Source organism: Tachysurus fulvidraco, chromosome 13 (genome assembly GCF_022655615.1).
Source record: "Tachysurus fulvidraco isolate hzauxx_2018 chromosome 13, HZAU_PFXX_2.0, whole genome shotgun sequence".
Classification (NCBI taxonomy): Eukaryota; Metazoa; Chordata; class Actinopteri; order Siluriformes; family Bagridae; genus Tachysurus; species Tachysurus fulvidraco.
This window is the reverse complement of record NC_062530.1, coordinates 15,037,452-15,059,903: the sequence shown is the minus strand read 5'-3', so window position 1 is coordinate 15,059,903 and position 22,452 is coordinate 15,037,452. Positions and strand designations below refer to the sequence as shown.

Below are 22,452 nucleotides of genomic sequence, written 5' to 3'. Positions count from 1 at the left end.
AGCAAAAAAGACAAGATGTAAGACCAGAGAGTCAGAGGAACAAGATGATGCAATGGTTAAGAAAAAGTCAAAAGGTTTTATTGTGTCTTGTGGCTTGGTAATTATTGTCACAGAGCAGAAGGTGAGAAGCACACTGGTTTGAAGGTGTGGGGGGGATTTGGGGGGTGTATAACGTTTCTTTGGATAGCTAGAGCAACCTGACATCACAATGAAGGGAGGCTCCAATGTTCAAAAGAGAAAAAGAAAGAAGAAAAAAAATGCCAAGAAGCAAACTCTAAAAGCAAGCAGAGAACACATAGTACGAAAGCAAAGAAAGGCAGTTAAGACAGTTAATTCGTAGTCAAACTCAAAAACTAAAATGTAAATAGTAGTAACTGGCAGAAGTTATGTTAATATGTCTTTTTTCCCCCAAGTCAGTGTCTTCTGATATTCGAGCTCGCCATCATCATGCACGTCAGCAAAGGGGAAAGGGGTCGCTTTGATGGATATGTGGGCTTTCAGCAAAGAAACGCTTCTCCTGTCTGGAGCAGAGGCGCTACTATGTGCCTGGGTGTTATCTGTGACTTGACTTCTTGGAATCCGGTGCTGAATCTCAAACATGAATGAAGGGCAGCCTGAGGTTCAGGCATCACTGGAGGCAATGTGCCCTGTTCTCCACCTTCCCCCATTTCCCCAACAGTTGTGGTGCTGTTTAGCCAAAGTTGTGGATTGCTAAGCGGAACATGTCGTTGGTGCACACCCACGCATCATTAATGTTCTTCAGGATGAAACTCTGATGGAACCCCATGATGGGATCATCATCTGCCTACAAAAACACAGATCAGCAGGATTAGTTATGATTTATAGAAACAGAATATTCTATTTATTGCAGCAAAACAATCATTTTGATTAAACCACTTTAATGTCTTTATTTTCAAGTCTACGCATTAAAAGGCCACAGAAGACTGCATTCTCTCAACACAAATGTTCATATACATATACAGATCATATATCAGGCAGAAAGCATAGCAAAGAGATATGATAAAAAAAACCATCTCTTATACTTGGAAGGTAACAATCACTGCATCCCAGGAACAAGGGCCAAATTGTGATGGCTAGAACACTGGGTCAGTGTGTCTCAAAAACAGCAGGTTTTTTGTGGTGTGTTCCCAGCATGCATGCCCCTTTTCCACCGGAAAGAACCGGGTGCTGGTTTAGAGCTAGCGCTGGTTCAAACTGGTTCCACTGGCAAAACTTCTAAGAACCGGTTTGCCTTTCCACCAGATAGAGAGCAATTACAGCGCCGAGTGTGACGTCACTGTATACGTGTCACGTGTCCCAGCAACTTTAGTGCAGCAGCGGCAAACACAAACACAACAACAATGGCGGATGATGCTTTACTGTAAATGCTCATGGCTTTGAGAACATACAGTGGCATCCAAACACGGCGAATAAAACATGTACGTGCAGCTCCGTGTAATCTGTGTAAACGGAGGTTGTAATCGATAAAGTACATAATGTTATTTTATCATTAACACAGAAAAAGTTAGCCTTAGCATGTAGCTACCTACTATCATGTGTGCTGATAATGTATCATATTGTGGTAAAGTAAAAGTGGTTCCTGGTTCAGAGCCGGTGCCTTGGCGGTCGAAAAAGAAAGAACTGGTTCTAAATTATGCTCTGGCTTCGAACCAGCACTTAAACTGCCTCGGTGGAAAAGGGGCAGCAGGGGTTAGTACCTACCAAAAGTGGTCCAAGGAAAGCAACTGGTGGTGCTCTCTGCAATATTCTGCTGTTATGTTTAAATACATTGTTGTTGACCAAAAACACAAAATCATGGCAACAGTATTGATTAATGGCAGTAGCCTATTTCAGCAGGATAAGGCTCCTTGCCACATTTCAAAAATGTTCACAAATGGTTTGAGGAACATGACAAAAGAATTCAAGGTGAAAATCCACAGATCTCAATCCAATCGAGTATCTGTGGGGTGAGATGGACAAGTCTGATCTCATGGAGACCCCCCCCTCACAAAGAGGGGGAGGGAGAGAGAGAGAGAGAGAGAGAGAAATAAATCCTCACTGAAACTATGTTATAAACAACAAAGGTTTGCAGCAGGAAGCATGAAGTGCACAGACAGCATCAGAAGCGTCTCGTCTGGGCTAAAGACAAAAAGGACTGGACGGCTGCTGTGTGGTCCAAAGTTATGATCTCTGATGAAAGTAAATTTTGCATTTCCTTTGGAAATCAGGGTCCCCGAGTCTGGAGGAAGAGAGGAGAGGCACACAATCCACGTTGCTTGAAGTCCAGTGTAAAGTTTCCACAGTCAGTGATGTTTGGGGTGCCATATCAACTGCTGGTGTTGGTCCACTGTGTTCTGAGCTCCAAGGTGAACACAGCCGTATACCAGGAAGTTTTAGAGCTCTTCATGCTTCCTGCTGCTGACCAACTTTATGGAGATGCAGATTTCATTTTCCAACAGGACTTGGCACCTGCACACAGTGCCAAAGCTACCAGTACCTGGTTTAAGGACCATGGTATCAATGTTCTTAATTGGCCAACAAACTCGCCTGACCTTAAACCCATAGAAAATCGATGTGGTATTGTGAAGAGGAAGATGCAATATGCCAGACCCAACAATGCAGAAGAGCTGAAGGCCATTATCAGAGCAACCTGGGCTCTCATAACACCTGAGCAGTGCCACAGACTGATCGACGCCACACTGGGCACATAATTGTTGCTGAACACAGCATCCGCAGATCACAACACTGCCCCAATATAGAATTGGGCAAATCTGGAGTCATTGGACCACATGACCTTTTTCCATTGTTCCAGATTCTAATCTTTATGCTTCCTTAACAAATTAAATGCTTTTCTTAAGGCTGCACAGCTGTTCAGTCAAAATCCCTTGAGTTTGCTTCACACTGTAGATACAGAAATGCTCTTACTTTCGCTATTAAACATTGCCATGAGTTCTGCTGCTGCTGCTTTTTTTTTTTAAGATTTAATTTCACTAAAACTTCAGGTGGTCATGATCCTTCAAGATTTTTTCCGACCACATCGAGAATAAGAGTAACATCTTTTCCACGAATACTGGATGTGTCTTCTGACATGGTTGACTTTGAAATGAGAAGCTATTGACTGCAACAGTTAGGCTTAAATAACTTGTAGCCTGTTGAAACGATCACTGCAGTAATTGTCCAATGGAAGGCTTTTCTCTATTTGCTTTTATCCAGGTGGTGATGTATGGACTTTTTTTGGTTAGGCAGTGTATAAAATAAACATGCTTTACCACTGTGAGTAGCTTTTCACAGCCATATGCAGACAATTAATCAAGTGGTCATTGTGTTAACAGATTTTCTGCTGCTTTGTTTCATGAAAGAGTGAGAATATCTCTCCCTTATCAATTATTTGAATGTTTACACTAATTTGCTGAGTACAAAAATACTCTTATTTTAGCCACCTATTGAAGGTGATTTTCTTGGTCTTTATTAAGTGCACTGTAAAGTTCCTAGCATGCATCTATATAACACCCTAAAGGACAATCTGACTGAAATATCATTTAATCTATTACATTTATTTGTTTCATTACACACACGTCTAATTTTGTTTCGATGCATATTGTACATTTTCTGTTAATCCAATAAACTTCATTTCACTTCTGAAATATTACTGTGACCTTCAGTTATATGATAGATCAAAATGAAATTGCTGATCCAAACTCCCAAATATTTACAGATGAATATCATGGAAATTGTCAGGGGTTCCTAAATTTTTGCATGAAACTGTATATACACACACACAAATATAAGCATTAAATAAACAAAAACAAATTTATAAAGATCCCTCGAATTTCTTTTCTGTTAACATTTTACAGATTCAGCAAGGGGTAAACTTGTGTGTATGAACAGAATTAGTCACATTTCAACAGATTTTCTACACTAACAATTTGTTGGCATTTTCACAACTTCAGAGCTAACTAGTTCTGTTGAAACCTTCAATAGATTTGTTTTAGTGGGGGAAAACCTGCACTCCTGATTTATAGTTCCTTCTAACAGACATGCTACAGATCCCTGAGTGAAAACCTAATGGCTAACTATAGACTATAAAGTAAGCAGACGGGTGGTATATTTTCAAATGTTTACTGGTTTAGACAAAGTGCTTTGTTATTCAGACCTGATGGGTAAAAAGTGCTAAAGGGGCAGTAAAGTACTTCATTTGATTAATGCTATGACAATTTATGTCTTCTTGAATCCTACATTGCATGTTATACTATGCTAGTTTGAAAAATCACATCACTCACTAAAGACAGTTATAATTTTATTTCCTTAGCATATAAAATAATCTTATTTGTATATATAAAGAAGTTTTTAAATCATTATAGATCTTGAAGAATGTCTGCCTGGTTAATTTGTCCCCTGTCAGTTGTCTAGCAAAATGTTATGATTGTTATTAAACTGATACCATGCACTTAGGGAAAAGGAATTTCACAAAACAGAGCAAACAGTTCATTTTAAACATTGAGTAACCGATTTTACAAAATGACCACCACACAGTTCTAAACACATCCCAGGACAATCGTTTTAGTAGCAGGCGCACTGAGCACAAGCATAGCACACGTCCTTACACACAGAACATGAGGTCATAGGTTGTGCAGAGCAAGCCTGAAGACCTTGTTGGTGCAAACCCAGGCATTGCTGTAATGTTTCAGCAGAAAGGTCTGTTGGAAGCCCAGCACCTGGTCTTCATCAGCCTGACACACATGAATACACACACTACAGCTCTGAAATAATAGCGCTTCAGTTGTATTCGCAATTTTTTGGTGGGGGGAAAAAAAAGTCCAGTATAGCGGCTGGCAAGGCTAATTCTAATCGGCCCAACAAAGAGGTCCCGTGTCTGAGTTAAACCCATTTCAGAGAGACACAAAGCCAGTTCAATACTTACTTTTAGTTGTCCTACTACCATACTCATTATGCAGCTGTCAGGAGTGGGCTGGTGATCTTGTGCTGTTATGCTGTGGGCTATTTTTGTGAAGGGCAGGCTCTGAGAAGACAAAAAAAAGTTTCCCTTCAAATACATTTGCTAGGTGTGTGGAAAGACCTGATATCTACTCAAAATTCACTATTCCTATTAAGAGATGACATGCAGGGAGATATTTTTTGATACTGCTGCGTCACTCATGGAAGATTTCAGCTGGTTACAGCTCCAAGCATACACAAGACATCACAATATAACAGGGTGTGGAGCACAATTTGCCTGTAACCAAACTTAGTCAAATGCTTTTAAGCCATCCATATACACCGTGTGCACAATTATTAGGCAAGTTGTATTTTTAAGGATTACTTTTGTTATTGTACAAACACGGTGATCTTGGTCAATCCAAAATGTTAACACACTCTCAAACCTGAACATTTAAGTAGTAAAAGTGAAGTTTTGGCTTTCTTAAGAGAATATCTATATGTACACCTTTATTAGGCAACTATTAGTGTGCAGAATTATTATGCAACTAAATTAAAGATTTTCCTGTCTCACTGGTTTATTTTCACCTGTTGAAGTGAGAATAATAAACAAACTCAAAATTTACAAAAAAAAAAAAAAAAAAAAAAAAAAAAAAACCAAAGTGACCAATATAGCCACACTTCTTTTTGAGAACAGTCACAAGCCTTCCATTCACAGAGTCAGTTTCTTGATCTGGCCAGAATCAACTTTTTGTCCAGCCACAGCTCACCTTCATTGCACCGCACTTTCACTGTAAATTTCCTGCTTAAGAAGGACCCAAAAGTTCTCAATAGAGTTTAAGTCAGGTGAAGAAGGGGGCCACGTCATTAGTTTTTCACTTTAAAGCCTTTACTGGGCAGCCACGCAGTGGAGTACTTTGATGCATGTGATTGAGCGTTGTCTTGCATAAAAATCTTCTTGAAAGATGCAGACTTTTTCCTGTACCACTGCTTGAAGAAAGTGTCTTCTAAAAATTGGCAGTAGGCCTGAGAGTTGATTTTGCGTCCATTTTCAACCCGAAAATGTCCAACTAGCTCATTAATAATACCTGCCCATACCAGTACCCCACCTCCACCTTGCTGCCGTCTGAGTCAAAGTGGAGCTCTGTGTCTGTTGTGATCCAACCACGAGCCCATCCATCGGGTCCATCAAGAGTCACGCTCATCTCATCAGTCCACAAAATCTGTCTTCAGATATTTCTTGCCCCATTCTTGACATTTCAACTTGTGTCTTGTTCAGAGGTGGTCGGGTTTCAGCCTTTCTTCCCTTGGCCATGTCTCTGAGAACTGAACACCTCGTACTTCTTGACACTCCTGGTAGGTTGTTGTTGTGGAGTATGGCAGCACTGGAGGATAATGGGTTCCTGGTAGCGTTTGATGGTTCTGTGATCACGCCCCAAAATCCCTCTGAAAGTCTTTTCAGAGTCAGTTAAATCTCTTTTTTGGCCCATTTTTCCTGAGGAGAAGAATCTGCCTAATAATTATACACACCATGATATAGGTTGTTGATGTCCTTAGGCCACACCCTCCCTCGTACACAAATACAACTCGCCTGATATGCAGTAAATCCAATAAGTTTATACAGCTTGGAGTTGGAAATTATGGATAAAAAAATGATGGTCAAAATAATCACTTGCCTAATAATTGTGCACATGGTGTATTAAAACTCCTGCAACAGGCTACACATTAAAGTGTATTCTAGCATCAAATCAATCAATAAATCCTTACAGAGAGTTTCTCGACGATCGCTGCTTTTCCCTGAAATTGTTGCCCTTCCCACGTAAGGCATGATGCATCAATCTGTAAAAAGAAAACACGGTCAGGGAAATGAGCGGATAGACCAACGTGACAGTAGCCACAAGCTCTGCGGCAGAGAGAAAATAGAACAAGAGACAACAGACAGATAGAGGTGAACCTTTTCGCAAGATATCTGCAATTCTTCTTACAAACAAAGTGGAACAGGTTGTTTCTTTTTATGAATTTATATTCAGGGTATGTAGAGCTTTAAAAATGCTCCTGGTAATAAATCAGATAAATCGTTGCAGTAGCCATGACAAATGTAGTACTACAATATTGAACAAACTAGTGTCAGGAGAAATGAATGAAAACAAAGCAAACATCAGAAATGCAAGCTCTCAAAAGGTCAGAGTGTTATCTATATGAACTACAGCCTGTCTAAACGCCATTAACTGGGTGCTGTGCATGTGGCATCTCCGTCACAATCAATTTGCTGAGACTGAAACAAGCAGATGTTACAGATTCAGAGCTCATTACTGCAGCACCTACATTGGAGAGGAGTATTTCATTGTAAGTTACAGGCTTCTACAGTGAGCGGGTTGCTTCTGTATGCTTCTTCATTTAGTGCTGTCTACCACCGTATTATTCATCTGACACACAGAAGGCTACATTTGTGTTGTCTCACATCTTTCTCCTCTCCACTGCCAGCTTTATGTAAAAGGTGAAACAGTGGTTTGCTAACCAGAACACACTCTTTGCTATCAGAGGCGTTACACTTACTTTTGTCAGTCAAGTTTGCAACTGTAGAAAATATTTAAACTCCGAATACGATGGATGTTTATTCTTCTTGTGTATAATCATGATGGTGTTTCCACTTGCCACTTCACACAGTAGTTGGAGATTTCTTTATCTTTGCAGCACATAACAGGTGATGCTGTACATCTAGTGGCTTTCAGTTCTACTAATTTTATAATAATAATAATAATAATAATAATAATAATAATAATAATAATAAGTAGTAGTAGTAAATAGTAGCATGCCAATAACAAGCATTCTACTCAGGCAAGCAACTAAAAAAAACAATGTTTTATTAAAGTGAGATGTGAAAATATGGTCTGGCAGCAGATTATTGCATTATTCAATTTACCCGGGTTTTACAGGCTCTTTGTAGTGCATATGATCAGAGTAATTCTTTTCCAGTTAGATCTAATTATCTATCAGCTAAAAACAGTACAAGCTGGCAAGCGCTAATAAAGGAAAAGAATGTATGAGACATTGCTTCCAATGCAACATCACGAACAAACATAAGTGCCAAATGCACTCTCATATGTTCTCAAAAAACTGAACTAGTTTTTCTATGCAGAGAAGCTGGTGCTCTGCATATTACAGTATGCAAATAAAATAAAAAACTAGTGGCTATGAACTTGTTCCCACAGAGCTGAAGATGATCCATTTGTATCACAAAGTTTGTTTTGATGTCTTATGGCAGTTTCATGAATACCCTATAATTCACATATTACAAAAGCTTTGACAACCTAGAAATTGTGTTCCTGTCAAAATGGAAGGAAAATGATATGATGCAGCATTACTCAGACTGCATACAAGCATAGTTTACATGTTCACTTTTAAAGGCAGGGTCTCCGATTTTTGAGAAATGCTTTAGAAAACTGAGTCGGGCTGAATAGTAAACAAAAATCAAAAAATCAAAACAAACAAGTAGCCAATGAGCAGAAAGGGGCGGGTCTTGTCAATATGTGGCGGAGAGAGTGTTCAGTGCGCATGTGTGACAGCAGAAAATGGTTTCGAAAAATAAGATATAAACAAAGAAAGAAAGCGAAGAATGTCTTACGATAAGGCAAGAAGTAGGACGTGTTAATATAGGATCAGCTTTCCAGCGCTGGAGAGAACTGAAGGAGCGGGAAGTTCGAGTTCGAAATTCACAGATTCGAGTTTCCCGAGTAAATAACTCCTGAACTAAATGCTGTTACTACACAAATAACACCTTTTCTATCGTAGTAATGTAGAGCTGCAGCTACAACCATGTTTTGCTAGTAACAGCGTTTAGCTCAGGAGTTATTGACTCGGGAAACTCGATTCTGTGAATATGCGGCCAACTTTACTTAAGACGCCGAGGCGCTTTTTTCCTTCTCGATAGGTGAGTAACGTTTGTTTTGCTTTGTTACACAGAACGAATATATGCCTTTGTATGATTATGCTTGTGTGTCATTTTTGCTTCTTTGTTTATCTGCAATTGTATTGTTCTTCCCTTCAGCTCTGATAGACACATTTCGTCCATTAGTTGCCTGGGTTTCATGTGTGGGCGGAGCTATAAATACAGGGGTGGGACCCATTTGGGTTAAGGGCGTGTTTGTTTTGGTGATTTCAAATGTTAACATTGGCTTTCAAAAATCGGAGACCCTGCCTTTAAAAGCATGGCAACATACATAAATTGTCTGCATGACAAGACACATAGATATGATAATATACTGTAAACACATCCATTGCTGACAACACACCACCAACATAGGTCAATTACGTCTTTCTATAACAAAAGAAACATGGTGGAAATACAGAATAATGGCGAGTGACAGGATTGTTAAAATGTGAAGAAATAACAAAAATGATCTGCATGATCTTCCTTCATGTAACGAACTTCTATATGCAGCAATACTTACATATATTGATCCAAGCTGAGTTCTGTCTGTGTCAAACAGCTGATAGTAATGCTGAACAAAGCTGGATCCTATTTGTTCCCAGATCGGCTTGTCTCCCATCCTGATTCACCCAGCTACAGGCACTGGTGGAGAAAGCAGCAATGAACAACATATTATGGCATTTGATCTTTGACAGCTCCTTGCTGGAAGTTGTTCAAGCACATTTGCAATTTTGCTGACTGCCCTGAATTTTTACTTTTTTCCTCAGTCACGGTCAGGTCTCTTTTTTACCATGTAGCTGCAATTCACAATAATTATCCAGATGTTGCAATAAGAGCATAAAATCTGCATACTAATGATGTTTAGAGACTGGAATTTAAGTTGCTCACAATGGTTTTCTTGTTGGTTAAGCCGCATTATTAATTGCAAGCAAAGCAAATGTAATGTTCAACACAGTTGTTGCATGGCATAATAATGTCAAAGTTTTTAGGTTTAAATTTTAGTTGCTTGTTCATCAATGAATTTAGAGCTCAGAGTGTAACCCTTATTATTTACATTTATTTATTTGAAGATTTAAGCAACCATTAGTGTGGGTTTACTTTTCTTCCGCCATCAATTATGGCACATTACATAAAAGATTCATGGATTGCTATCACAATGTTTAGCCACAATGTTTATAATGATGGGATTTATGTCAGAGTGGCTCTTCATGGCATTGCTATAGTAAGTGTAACTTAGAATGTACATTTCCTGAAGAAAATGTGAATGGTGCTTGAATGAATGCTAGCACGTGGCAAATCTCGGCACTCGGTTGCTAGGGTGAAATTTTAGGAATTTCCCATTCAATTCTATGGGACTTTTTTGGCTGCTTTTTTGTCCGCTGTGCGAACATCGTTGGTTGGATCGCTTATAAAAGTCATAGCACACCTCTTCTCAATGAGCCGGTCGATTTGACACCTTATTCATGGGTCTAGGACAAAAGCTGTGAGAAAAGTTATGCGCCGAATTTTTGTCCGGAAGAATATCTTAGTATGCAAGATAAGAATGATGCTTTGCAAGCACCATTAATTACAGTATCAAGCTGGTCATGTAGATTATATGTCAAAGCCATCAGGTCTGCAAAGACCAACAACTAGCTACAACCTCATTTGCTTTGCTAAAGTCAAGTACATTGGCTTTTATCTTTTTATTAGTCATACCACTCACTATACAAAGCAGCCGAGAACACAATCTGGCCACGATTAGTATTAATTAGCTTTTACAGATTCAGAATCACCGATATGCAGACATACAAAAACCAGGGCTGGGTGATATGGCTGAAAACTGTATCACAATATCAGTGTTTCATATCGGTTGATATCGATAATTATTGATATTTTTTATGACCCATTTAAAATAAGGACCAGGAGAAAAATATATTATATTTAAACATTATTTTAAACTTAACCTTCCTCTGATCATAATCCCCTCAGTTATTAAGACAGAAATGTCAACAACCAGGAAAACACAAATAATTAAAATGTAAACAGAAGTCTAAAGTCACAAAACACACTTAACAATTATCTCTTTTTTTTTATCTCTCATTTAAGGTGCAAAATAAAATAGATAAGTAATAAAATAGTGCAAAGTGTTAAATATAAACATAGAAAAATTGGTCTTGCATAATTTGCCGACAACATTGGTCCGACTACGGTGAGACTTATAATATCCAAAAAACTGCCATACTGGCGAGCTGACATTTCCTCTTTTATTTACCAATTCCTCTTTTATTTACCATTGCGGTGCTCTTTTTCTGCTTATCATTCGCCGGTTACTGAAGAAGAATCCAGCAGACCAGCACAAGACAACGATATGGCGCAACCAAACTTGATACTGTTACATGATTGGCTGTTAGCGTGTCACTCCCTACGTTGCTAGGTTACCAGAGTGTGAGTGCCTTTGTTAATGCAATCAAACCTGCTTCGCATCCTCTTTTCTTCAACCTTTCTAAGAATAAAAAACATCAAACGTTTAATCGAACACTTTTTATATTGATATCGATCACGTCAATCGCAATACATACCATTATCGTTTTATCGCCCAGCCCTAGCAAAAACTCTACAGTACCCATTCATATCCTGTCTGATCTTTTATACAAGACAGTTACATGATGGCAAGAATGCATTTCAGACAACTTGAATTTGCTTTATAACACCTACCCCAGCCATTTCTTTTAACATATCCACAGATGGCAATTTCACTGCAGCTACCTCAGCTTGGTGTTGCCCATCACTGCTACACACAAAGGCTTTAGCTATTCAGCACATTACCTTCTGTTTAAAAGTAAATGGTTAACAATCTTAACACACAGCTACAGGAAATATATTCTACTGAACTTTAAGTGTGTTAGTCTGCAATGTGCTTTATTCAGAAATCTCCAAATACACATACTTTGCATAAGAGAAAAATTTTACTTTCACTAAAGATCCACTGTTAAAATCTATACAGTCATTATTTTATCCTGGTTTTGTGACTCAATAGGAGTTAACCATGGAAAAAAAAACTATTTAAAATAAAATATTTGACTATTAAAAATAAAATATTAATCTGCACTCAGACCAGCAAGTCACTTGTAGTTTGTCTTTTGTGGACATACAGAAAACCCTATGACTGTCAGTTGCAGGTGTGCATTGTCCAGCACTTTCAGTTCCGACGGGAAAAAGCAATAACTGAACATGGCTACTAATAATCAGTTCCAAATCAATTAAAATAGCACAATAAAGTGTGACAACTAGTTGAGTTAGACTTCATAATAGCAAACCATACTAGTCACATACACGCATTCACTAATGAACTTCGCTAGTTCCTTTCTTTTCTCAGTAATGTCTCTGTACACATTTACCAAGAGATTTTATATGACAGGATAAAATTAAAGACGTTCATTTTTGTGTGGCAAACAGTAATGGTCAACTAAACGCAAGTAGCAACTAAAGTTTGAGTGGGGATCTGAAGAATGCATCAAAGGATTATTCTGATGCAATCAATCAAGAAAGTAATTTTTAGATCTGTTTACATAGAATTAAGAAATCACAATTCAAACGTCACCTGTTGGGGGAGCCCCAAAGAGACATCAGAAAATCGTTCAACACATCAACTGACAATACCCCAAAAATCAGTAGGCTGATTTGTATACTGTGTATTTTTTACATTTGTGCGTCATTTGAGTACAAGAAGCAAACTTCTTGCTAGAATTTTCAGTGTGAACACAACATTCACACTATTTAGACAGAATGGCGTAAAACAGTGCAAGTATGCAATTTAGGATGCACCACTAGACTGTAAATTCTGCTATGGCCACTTAATGTTAAAAAAAAAAAAGTGTGACTCCTGCGTCCATCAGAGCAACGCAAAACAATCCCAGGCCTTTGGGAGTTCACATATGAGGAATATGTTGTTCTGTGGTGTATTATAAACAGCACTTTGAAAGACGTGGTGGGCGACTGCACACGTCTCTGAGGAAGTGTGTGTTTGCCCTCTGCCTCCTGGTTAGTCGCTGTGGTGTGTTGGGAAGAGCTGGTCGCTGAATGGGAATTAACAGAGAAAATGGGGAAATGCTCATCATGCTGTTGATTGCATGCGTCACTAAAATCGTGTCTTTTATCAAATACACAGAAAATGAACAGTCAGCTGTTAGCATGAAATGTCAGGGTTTTGACCTGGTTTTGTATTTGACTTGTCCAAGAATTTAGACCATATTTTTTAAATGTATGGTGATACAATTCGAAAATACATCTTACATAACTGATATGTATAAATATTAATTTCCGTAATATAAACTTTACAGGGTTGGGCACATGTTTGGGGATCCTCCCTTTAGCAAGTGTGTGTAAATATAGAAGAAATGTGACTAACTTTGTTATGCTGTTACTCTAAGATCATTTAGCAAAAATGAACGCATTTCCCACTGTTCCTACCTGAAGTGTGGCGTTGACTTATTCAGGCTTTATGGGCGGTTATGACCGTTTCATCACATTAAAGTAATTCACGCCCTTCTCCAGAATTACAAGGCCGTGTGTGTAGACGGGGTCGAAGTGCCACATGGCCACTTTTATATTTTCACCGTGATTTTTGTGATTCTTAAAGACGACTGAAAGTAACTTACAGAGTCAGACACGTAGTAAATGTTTTGAACGCTAAAATCTGCTCGCTTTTCCATGCTGTACAGCAGAGCTAGCATGCTAACCTTAGCTGGTTCAAATATGGACCCAAATGTTAGCGTTAGCAAAATAAAGCTGTACTCAGCTGTAAGAGTTGAATGAATACGTTAAAGTTTTGTTTCTAACCGGAAGCTGATAGAATAAACATCTCAGATAAGCTAGCTCTATTGAGCTGGGACACGAGCACGCTGTGAAGCTAACGTTAGCTAGCCGAGTGTTGATTCATTGCGCTCGTGCTAAACCTAGAGAGTCTGAGGCATTAGCTCGATGCTAACTGGGGGCTTTTGCTCTATAGGGGCATGGAGCTCAAATCACGTTCCTTTCTAAATATACCCGAGTCACTCGAGCTGTCTACTGGACTTTCATCGTTCGGCACCGGCGGCCCGTTAACACTCCCTTCACAGAGTATAGGCGTGTCCTACATGCTAACTAGCTAGCTAGCTCACACCAACCGCCATTTCTGACAGGATAAACCCCTGAGAATTATTTTTAAAGCAATTTTACAAGTATTTATATATTTATTGACGTGATAAACCGGCACAAAGCGCATTGGCTGGTGTGCAAAATTTAAATTCTAACAGCTTACCTCCGCGAGCCCTAACCGTAGCTATCCTCGGGTACAGTTATGGCGATTACAGCGCGCGCTGGAGAAGCTGAGCCTCCTGGTGTTCTGCGCATGCGCAGTCAGCATGCACGCTTGAATGTCGGGAGATTTAGTTTGGCGATAAGTTTGGGCACCACAAGACCGCTTGTGGTTTATGTGTGGAAAATATGATATTTAACCGGTCCATGACCACTAGGGGTCCGTGCCAAATAGTCTTAGTCAAATAGTTCTTTAAATACTTTAAACCTAATATGTTCTGAAATCTCTTACAGCTCTAAAAACAGAAAATATTCTTGTACAAATTTAAATAATGTTCATGGAAGAAATCTCTGAAGGGTACCATGCAATTCATTTTACAGTTTAAGGGGTCCCTGACCTCAACAAGTTTGAGAATCCAGACCAGATAGATTAAAGATGTTTATTTGATAGTTTATAAAGAATTTCTACACACTCACAATCCACTTAAACTGTTAGTTAATGAACCAATCATGCGGCATCATGTTGGTACCAGAAGGGCTAGTTTGATTATACCAGCATATACTGCTTTCATAGAATTTTCACACAAGCAGTCTCTGGCTATTTTCTTCTGCCATCATGGCCCTAGCAAAATTGTGTTATGCCACACATAAAAATCATCTGGAGAAAACAAATTTGTAAAATTGAATTCTTGTCCAGAATCCTTGGTTGTGTTTGAATTCACTTCCTATTTCCTTGATTAGGTTTTATTATGATTATGTGAAACGTGTAAATGAATTAGTCCAACTGAGGCCTGGGTCCTGCCCTGTTTACATTAGCTGTAGAGAGGCGCTGTAGTGCAACTTCAGTGTCCAAAAGCTGTGTGTGCTTGTGCAGCTCTTTCGTTTGGAAGGCAGTACTCAAATAACAGTACAGAGTCTCAGAGTCCAGTGTGGGATCGATTGTGTTGAAAACAGCTTTTAAATCTTCCACTCCCACTTCCCTGCAAGAATAACACTTAAGTACTAAGCCTAAATTTGTTTAAATAATGAAAGAAATGACATCAATTAACAGTCACAAGGAGCCTGATGGACTCTCACCCTTTGCCTCCTAGCTGTTCTCTTAGCTGGTTGATGTACTGGTGTCTCTCTGCAATAGCCTGCTTTTTTACCAGATCCAGAAAATCACTCTGCTTACCATCTGTGTCCTAAAGACAGTAAAATACTGGGTGGTCAGAATAAATAAAAAAGTATATAATTTAATTGTACCCCTTAAATATAGTCAAGTATTTGGACAGTGACACAAAACAGTTTCATGACTAGGTGTGGCCTGTTTCCATGTTATATAATCTAATGAGATAAAAGGTCTGTAGTTGGTTCCAAATGTAGTTGTTCATGGAAAATCTCAATTTGTGGTCTAAAGAGGTGTCAAAGCAAGTGAATGATATCATCTTTAGGTTGGAAAAAAAAAAGCCTGTACCTATCAGAGATATTGTAGAAAATTAGATGTGGTCAAATGTACAATTTCTCGATAAGAAGGAATACATTGGAGAGTTCAACACCAAGTTCTGGAAGGCCACAGAAGACTGGAAACTGAAAGGCTATATTACTAAGAAACATATAATTATTTAATTACTTTGGGCAAAGAAATAGAATGCTCTTAAATGGCAGAATCACCTGACCTCAACCCAATCAATCGTGCTTTTCACATAGTGAAGACAAAACTTAAGCTAAAGTCCTGGCAAAACATCCCAGCATCAAGGAAAGACTCATTTGGTGATGTCCATGCTTTCTAGACCATGGGAAAGAAAAATAATTGCATCCGAGTATTAATAATAATCTTTCAGTAATTCCTAAACAGTTAATGAAATACGTTTGTTAAAAACCCTTGAATTAAAGCTGAAATTGTACATCGTGATTGCTCCATTTCAAATCCATTGTGGTTGCTGTCCAGATGTTTACAGACACCTGTAAATTGACATGAGAGTCATATGAAAGGCGAGTAAGCTCAAAAACCTTTTCTTCCATATTTTAAAGCTCACCTCTGTGTACAGCCTCTGGTAGGCAATGTTTCCTCCACTGGTCTGTAGTTCTGACTGAGCAGCCTGCACCAGTTCCTCTATATCCTGATCTCCTTTCAGAGGAAAAGCAGTCCTCAGAGCTGCACTGAAAGCCAGCAATAAAGACACAACTGTTGGTTTATTATGTAAGGAATAACTTATGATAGAGTGTACAGTTGTAACATAATCAGTGACCGGGTTACCCCTGCAAAGGGACATGATGTGTTTCATATCTCATACACTACATCAATTTGCTAATTATTACACTTTTTATTATTCAGATTTTATGATCTCCAAAATTAACACAAAATCACTCAAAGACCAGAAAATCTTGCAATTTTTTTAATTCTGCAGATCTGCCCCAAGACAGGTCATGAAAATCCCAAGAAACTCTATAGGTTGCACCACAATTTGTAAAATATATATATATATATATATATATATATATATATAAATAAAAATAAAATTGTAATATCAAGCAGGTTTGACCTCAAAAGTCACAAAAAATCATGGAGGGACCAAATAAAATAAATTCGTATTTTCTGTGGAACATCCATAACAACTTGAAATTAATAATAACTGAAAATAAAGAATGCAGAATTCCGATGTCCTGTAGACTGCAGTTGAATAGGTTCTGTTAGAGAGGAATCCAGAAATGTAAAAATTCTAATTTGAATCACAGCACAGCAACTATAAACAAGTGCTCCTTATACTTCACCTGAATTGGGGTGTGCTTAGCAATCCACTCTCAGTGGTGTCACTCTGTATGAGCACCTTGAGCAGATGAGACAGTAGATGGGTTTGTCCACGGTACACACTTTCATCCACCTACCGAATATCAACACTCATGGTCATCGCTCAAGAAGTATTTCCTTATCATTTTCATTATTATCATTTTTCCATTTGTTACCCACCAATTGAAATTGGGAAAATAAATAAAAGCACCAACCTTGCCTTGGAGAATGTCATAGAAGAGACCAATGAAATCATCTTCTTCAAAACGCTTGATGCCATCAAGCAGACTGTAAGCCCATTGTCCTGCTCTCTCCTCATGCTGCTTTAACACATACTGGTGCAGAAACTCCTTTAGATCACTGCGTTCATCCATCTGTGTTTGCACATAACCAACACATACACAGACACCTACATTAACATATTTTAATACCCACAGGCACTGAATTGATGGATGTTACCTTCTCATCTTCAGAAGCTTTCTGTCTCCATATGTCCTTTAGAACTCTAACAACATCAGTCTTTTTCAGTCTGAGGTTCCTCAGTTGCCCCTCATAGCGCAAGTAGATGGGAACATCAGAGGAAGTACCCTGGGGAGAAGGGAGGGTTCATGACTGGCAGTTCAACCAGACATAAGAAGATGCAGGTGGTATTTGTATAATGCAGGTTGCTCACCAGTCCAGTAAAAAAGTCTTTCTGCCGCAGACCCATGCTGCTCAACTCCTTCAGCAAGATCTCCAGTCTTTTTTGACTGGACTGACCCTCAAAGAGCTCAGAACAACGATCCCCGCTACCCAGTATATCTTATATGAAACAACAATATAATTTAATTTGTCCACTTTGTCCACTATCTTGTTAATATGTTCTAATCTTACAGATATCTATTTAACATTTATACTGTATGCCAAAAGTTTGTGGACACCTGACACCATGCGATTTTCCCAAACTGCTGACACAAACTTTGAAGCACGTAATTATCTAGAATGTCTTTGTATCATGTAACATTAAGATTTCCTTCTCAAACCTGCTCCAGCAAGACAATACCCCAGTGCACAAAGCAAAGGTCCATGAAGTCATGGTTTAACAAGGTTGGTCCAGTGGACCTCGACAATTTTTATATAATATAAATAGATCGATCGATCGATCGATCTATCGATCGATCGATCGATCTATCTATCTATCTATCTATCTATCTATCTATCTATCTATCTATCTATCTATCTATCTATCTATCTATCTATCTATCTATCTATCTATCTATCTATCAATCAGGTAAAAAGTAGAGAACAACCCTATACCTGCACACTGCTCCCACTGTGGTCTAGGAGTTGAGGCTTTTCTGTGAAGGCCATTTCTCTGTGTGCTGGTCTGCTGATGTAAATTTAGCAATGTGTCATATTCCGTCTTCAACTGATTGAAGTCAGACTGTAATGTCTCCAGCTAAAAAAAGGAAAACTGTGGTTCAAACAAGTCTAGATGACAAGATAGTATGATACATTTCACAGTAAATAAATGTCATAAGTACAGTATTGTACAGTACCAGTCCTGTCAGGATTAGTCCATAATTATGCAATTTTACATGTAAGTGATGGCACATTAATATCTAATCTGGTCTATTTGTACAGTATATTTGGATTATTTTCTGTCCATGATAAATACATTTTGTACATTTGTGATTTCATTGATTAAAACTTTGTGATATCATTAATTAAAACTTTTGTTTTTTGTAATATAGCCAAACCTGGTATCATTTTTTGAAGAATAAAGTAAATTACTCTCCAGGGATAATATATAAATGTGTAAAAGGTTTCTGTTCATTTAAACTTATATTAAAATATAATAGGTAGAAATGGTTATCATTTTTAATGGAATACATGACTCATATGAGACTCATATTGCCTCGTACCTTTAGGAGGTTCTCCTGGTGCATATGTTCTAGATTCTCCCAGTCTCTACGGGGAACCACATCTCCATATTCTGCATGTAAGCAGTTGATCTCCATATGCGCCTTGTTTAGATCCTCCCTACACACTTCTAAAGCCAGCTTTAGATTCACAGGGTCCTCTAAATAAGAAACCAAGAGCCACATTTATTTTCAAAGTATCAATATTTGGCTAAAAAACACTGAATTCTCAGAACTGTAATGCAATGTTCATCACCATCCAGTGCGTAACCATGCTCCTGTGGGCTGTAGCTCATGCTGCTGATGTTGTCAGTGAGCAGCCTGCGGGCGTCACGTTCCTCCCTGTACAACACATACTGTCTTGCCAGGTCCGCCTCTAGATATGAAACCTGTGACAGACCCAAGAGAGAAGATTATGTTCTAGTGTTAGAGCTGTGCAATGTCTAAATTTCACATTTTGTAATTTATTTATTTAATATTTAATTAAAGAAACAGCAAACTTATTAGGCTGCACATAATGTAATAATCTATTATCTAACAGTTCTATTCTTTTACATATTAACACGTGGTTTCAGTGTCATCAGAGCTACTGAGCTCTGCCATGCTTTTGAATCATTTTATAGTTTCATTTCATTTTGTAGAACATCTGTAAGAAAAGCTAGTTCCTGCATTCGCTTATGTCCGCTTGTGTCCAAGCGGACATAAGCGAAAGCAGGAACTAGCTTTTCTTACAGATGTTCTACAAAATGAAATAAACACAGTGCTCATTAGCCTCTGTTTCACTTTCATGATTAATAAAGGCAAAATGGAGCACAGTATGCCATGATAAAGAGAGAAACTGAAAAATGTAAAATTGTAAATTGTAAAACAAACAGATCTCCTAACCAAAACCTCCCTGTATTATAATGAGAAAACAACAGCAGATTTACCAATCACATTTGAGAACTCAACAAATATGTGGTATAAATATAATTTACTGGTGAATCATTCTTGGCACAGAAAAGTCAGTGACAGAATAGCTGCATGTCAGTGTGTGTGCAGTTGGTGTGAAAGTATCACTCCAATGACACTGCTGTGCTGATGAACAGTCCACCATCTAAATAATACTGAACCAGTGTTACATGAATCATGGTAAGCTGAGGGATACAGGCAAATTCAGTATTTCCCTTCAATAGACTGTTCTTAAATGGAAAAATAGGTTTCCTGATTTTATATTTGCTAGATAAATATCTCATCATGAGAAATATTTTCTTTAATCAAGATATCTTCACTTGCTAAACTCTATTTTTTGCAGTGTAGTTCACATGTTCCTGTGGAGTTCGCATGTTCTCCCCATGCTTTAGGGGTTTCCTCCAATTTCTGCTCCAGGTGTAAATTGTCCTAAATTATTTATAGTGTGTGAATAGGTGTATGAGTGTGTGTGATTGTGCCCTGCGATGACCCTGAGTAAGATAAGCACCACAGAAAATGGACAGATATCCTGTCAAAGATTGTCTTAATGTCATGTGTAAAAAGCCAGTAACCAATGGCAACCAACCATCTAAAGGTTTAACCTGAAGACAAGCCAAATAAATGTCCAACCTGTGTCTGCAAAGCTCTCTGGTGCTCCTTCATGCTCCCAACAACTTGCTGCAGATGTTGGCATTTCTGTTTCAAAGCTGTGATCTCAGCTCTCTCTTGCTCCCTCAGGCCCAGAATCTTCTCTTCACACTGTTCAGATAGCAGCACCATCTGGGCACGGAGAGGCTCCAACTCTTGGATCTGCTGCTGCAGATATACTGTAATGATTTTTTTAATTTTTGTAATTTTAGGTACTTCTACTTAGTCACATCAACTCCAAGCATGCTTTTATTTTTAGAGGAAAATGTGCACGTACCTAGAGTAATCTCATATTCATTTTTGATAGCCGACAACAATGGCTTGTAAGTTTTAAATCCTTCAATGAAATAGTCAAAAACTTCTCGGTATGCCTTCAAAGTGCAAATATAAAGCAAGTATTTAACACCTGTCAAACAACACAGCTCTGCTACATATTACAGGAAGTCTCTGTGGATAAAGTGGAAACCTGAAGTTTGAGCTGCTGGAGTTTGGGGCTATGCAGGTCTAAAGATAACAGTTCTCTCCTGAGATAACACTCCAGTTGTTCCAGGAACCGTGGCTTAGCTACAGTACGTCCGAATTCATCACTGTATCTAAGACACAAAGTGCATAATGAGGTAAGTGCCATCAGTGCACTAATAGTGTGAAGGATGTGAAGAGTTATTTTACATAAAATGTCTAGAAAAGTGGGTTGATACAGTAAAGTAGTTTATGAATTATACAATATTTATTTAATCCTCTGTAGGTTCTGGTTTATATACATAATGCTTATACACCGATTGTTTTAAACATGTATTCTATAGGCAAAAATGTAGACTATGGATCTACCCATGGTTTTTCTTTACTCCAGATTTAGTGTGTTTTTGACTGTGGTGCTCGACAACCTGTGAGCTGACATGGGCAGGCCAGGTGGAAAGATAGCCAGAGCTACATCCATCTGTAACCTAAAAGAAATTAAATCAAGAATACAGTGAAATCTGTAAGCTAAGGTCTGTGAAACAGAACAGACAGAACAGACATGATACTGTAGGGTACATACAAAGGGGACTTACTTTTAAAATTTTAGACACAGACCCCACTTGCCCTGAAGTCCCCTTGCTTGATGAAAGCCTGCTAAGAATACACAGAAACGAACAGCTTGCTCAAATCGTTGAATCTTTTCAACATTAACCCATAGCATTGAATTGTGGTTTTGAATATATTCTAAGAAAGAACCAAAGAACCGAAGAAAGAAAAAAGAAGAAAGAAAAAAGAAAGTAAAAAGGAGAAAGAAAGAAAGAAAGAAAGAAAGAAAGAAAGAAAGACAGAAAGAAAGATTGATTCATACATGCTTGTCGGCTCTCAACCTTCACCTAAAAGAGTCGGTTCTAAGAGTCGAATCGTTTGTGAATCATTAGCAACAAAATAGGAAAACTCCTAATATATGACGACGAGTTCGTTTCTATCCATTGCACCTAAAAACTTGTTTGCATTTATTAAAAGATACAATGCTGTAATTTTCTAAAATATTTATCTTTACCTTTCAAACGTTGAGAGTGGAGGCAACTGAACGTCCTTCTTTATAGACATGAGTAGTTTTAAACGTATATATGTAATAATGCGAATGATCTTATCGTACTTTAAATCCAATATGTCATTGAGTAGTTATGTTGAGACTCTGTGCTACGTCGCAACGATGTTATTGTTTATGAGCGGTTGCCATGGTATCGGAGGACCTCAAAGAGCCCAGGAATCGAAAGAAGGCCATTTCTATGCCAAATTAAAATGCAATTACTGTTAATAAAACTGATTAAAAATGTAATTGCATATGGCTTTTTTTGGGGCAGCATAATTGCCTGTTGTATTCATTTTTTTTGTTAGAGGTATATCAACAATCAGAATTTTTTATTTGTCGTATAATTTCATTCACGCAATATTTAGACACCTAATACATTTCACACATGATCCATGAACTTGTTTTTCTGAGCTTGTTTTCTACCCTGTATAAAGTGTAAATCACATAGAAAAATGAGAGCAGCTTCCTTAACAATAGCCTGTTA

At 38.2% G+C, this 22,452-nt stretch overlaps 2 protein-coding genes across 12 annotated transcripts; both read right to left on the bottom strand.

The window, feature by feature from the left end:
• Window positions 1-56: 56 nt before the first annotated feature.
• Window positions 57-14,303, bottom strand: nutf2 (nuclear transport factor 2). Of its 4 annotated transcripts, XM_047822328.1 has the most exons (6): window positions 14,148-14,260; window positions 12,824-12,924; window positions 9,387-9,508; window positions 6,703-6,774; window positions 4,922-5,020; window positions 57-805 (listed from the first exon to the last, which is right to left on the bottom strand). In XM_047822328.1, the coding sequence occupies exons 3-6, from the start codon at window positions 9,483-9,485 to the stop codon at window positions 692-694; spliced, it is 384 nt and encodes a 127-aa protein (XP_047678284.1). In that variant the 5' UTR covers window positions 9,486-9,508; window positions 12,824-12,924; window positions 14,148-14,260; the 3' UTR covers window positions 57-691. The 4 variants fall into 4 exon arrangements, with proteins under 4 accessions (XP_047678284.1, XP_027017027.1, XP_027017029.1 ...); XM_027161226.2 differs by lacking the exon at window positions 12,824-12,924 and having other exon boundaries at window positions 14,148-14,303; XM_027161228.2 differs by lacking the exons at window positions 12,824-12,924; window positions 14,148-14,260 and adding an exon at window positions 13,319-14,023.
• A 266-nt stretch (window positions 14,304-14,569) lies between these two features.
• tsnaxip1 (translin-associated factor X interacting protein 1) lies at window positions 14,570-22,136 on the bottom strand. Of its 8 annotated transcripts, XR_003442874.2 has the most exons (18): window positions 21,933-22,136; window positions 21,466-21,526; window positions 21,242-21,357; window positions 20,880-21,006; window positions 20,691-20,784; window positions 20,396-20,592; window positions 19,071-19,203; window positions 18,818-18,975; window positions 18,210-18,351; window positions 17,587-17,714; window positions 17,373-17,501; window positions 17,129-17,287; window positions 16,898-17,007; window positions 16,162-16,285; window positions 16,031-16,087; window positions 15,600-15,911; window positions 15,221-15,327; window positions 14,934-15,123 (listed from the first exon to the last, which is right to left on the bottom strand). XR_003442874.2 is itself a non-coding variant. In XM_027161355.2 (17 exons), exons 1-16 carry the CDS (start codon window positions 21,980-21,982, stop codon window positions 15,825-15,827), a joined length of 1,872 nt encoding a protein of 623 aa, XP_027017156.2. In that variant the 5' UTR covers window positions 21,983-22,136; the 3' UTR covers window positions 15,221-15,327; window positions 15,802-15,824. The 8 variants fall into 8 exon arrangements, 7 of the variants coding, with proteins under 7 accessions (XP_027017152.2, XP_027017153.2, XP_027017157.2 ...); XM_027161355.2 differs by lacking the exon at window positions 14,934-15,123 and having other exon boundaries at window positions 15,802-15,911; XM_027161351.2 differs by lacking the exons at window positions 15,600-15,911; window positions 16,031-16,087 and having other exon boundaries at window positions 14,570-15,123; window positions 21,933-22,130.
• Window positions 22,137-22,452: the final 316 nt, after the last annotated feature.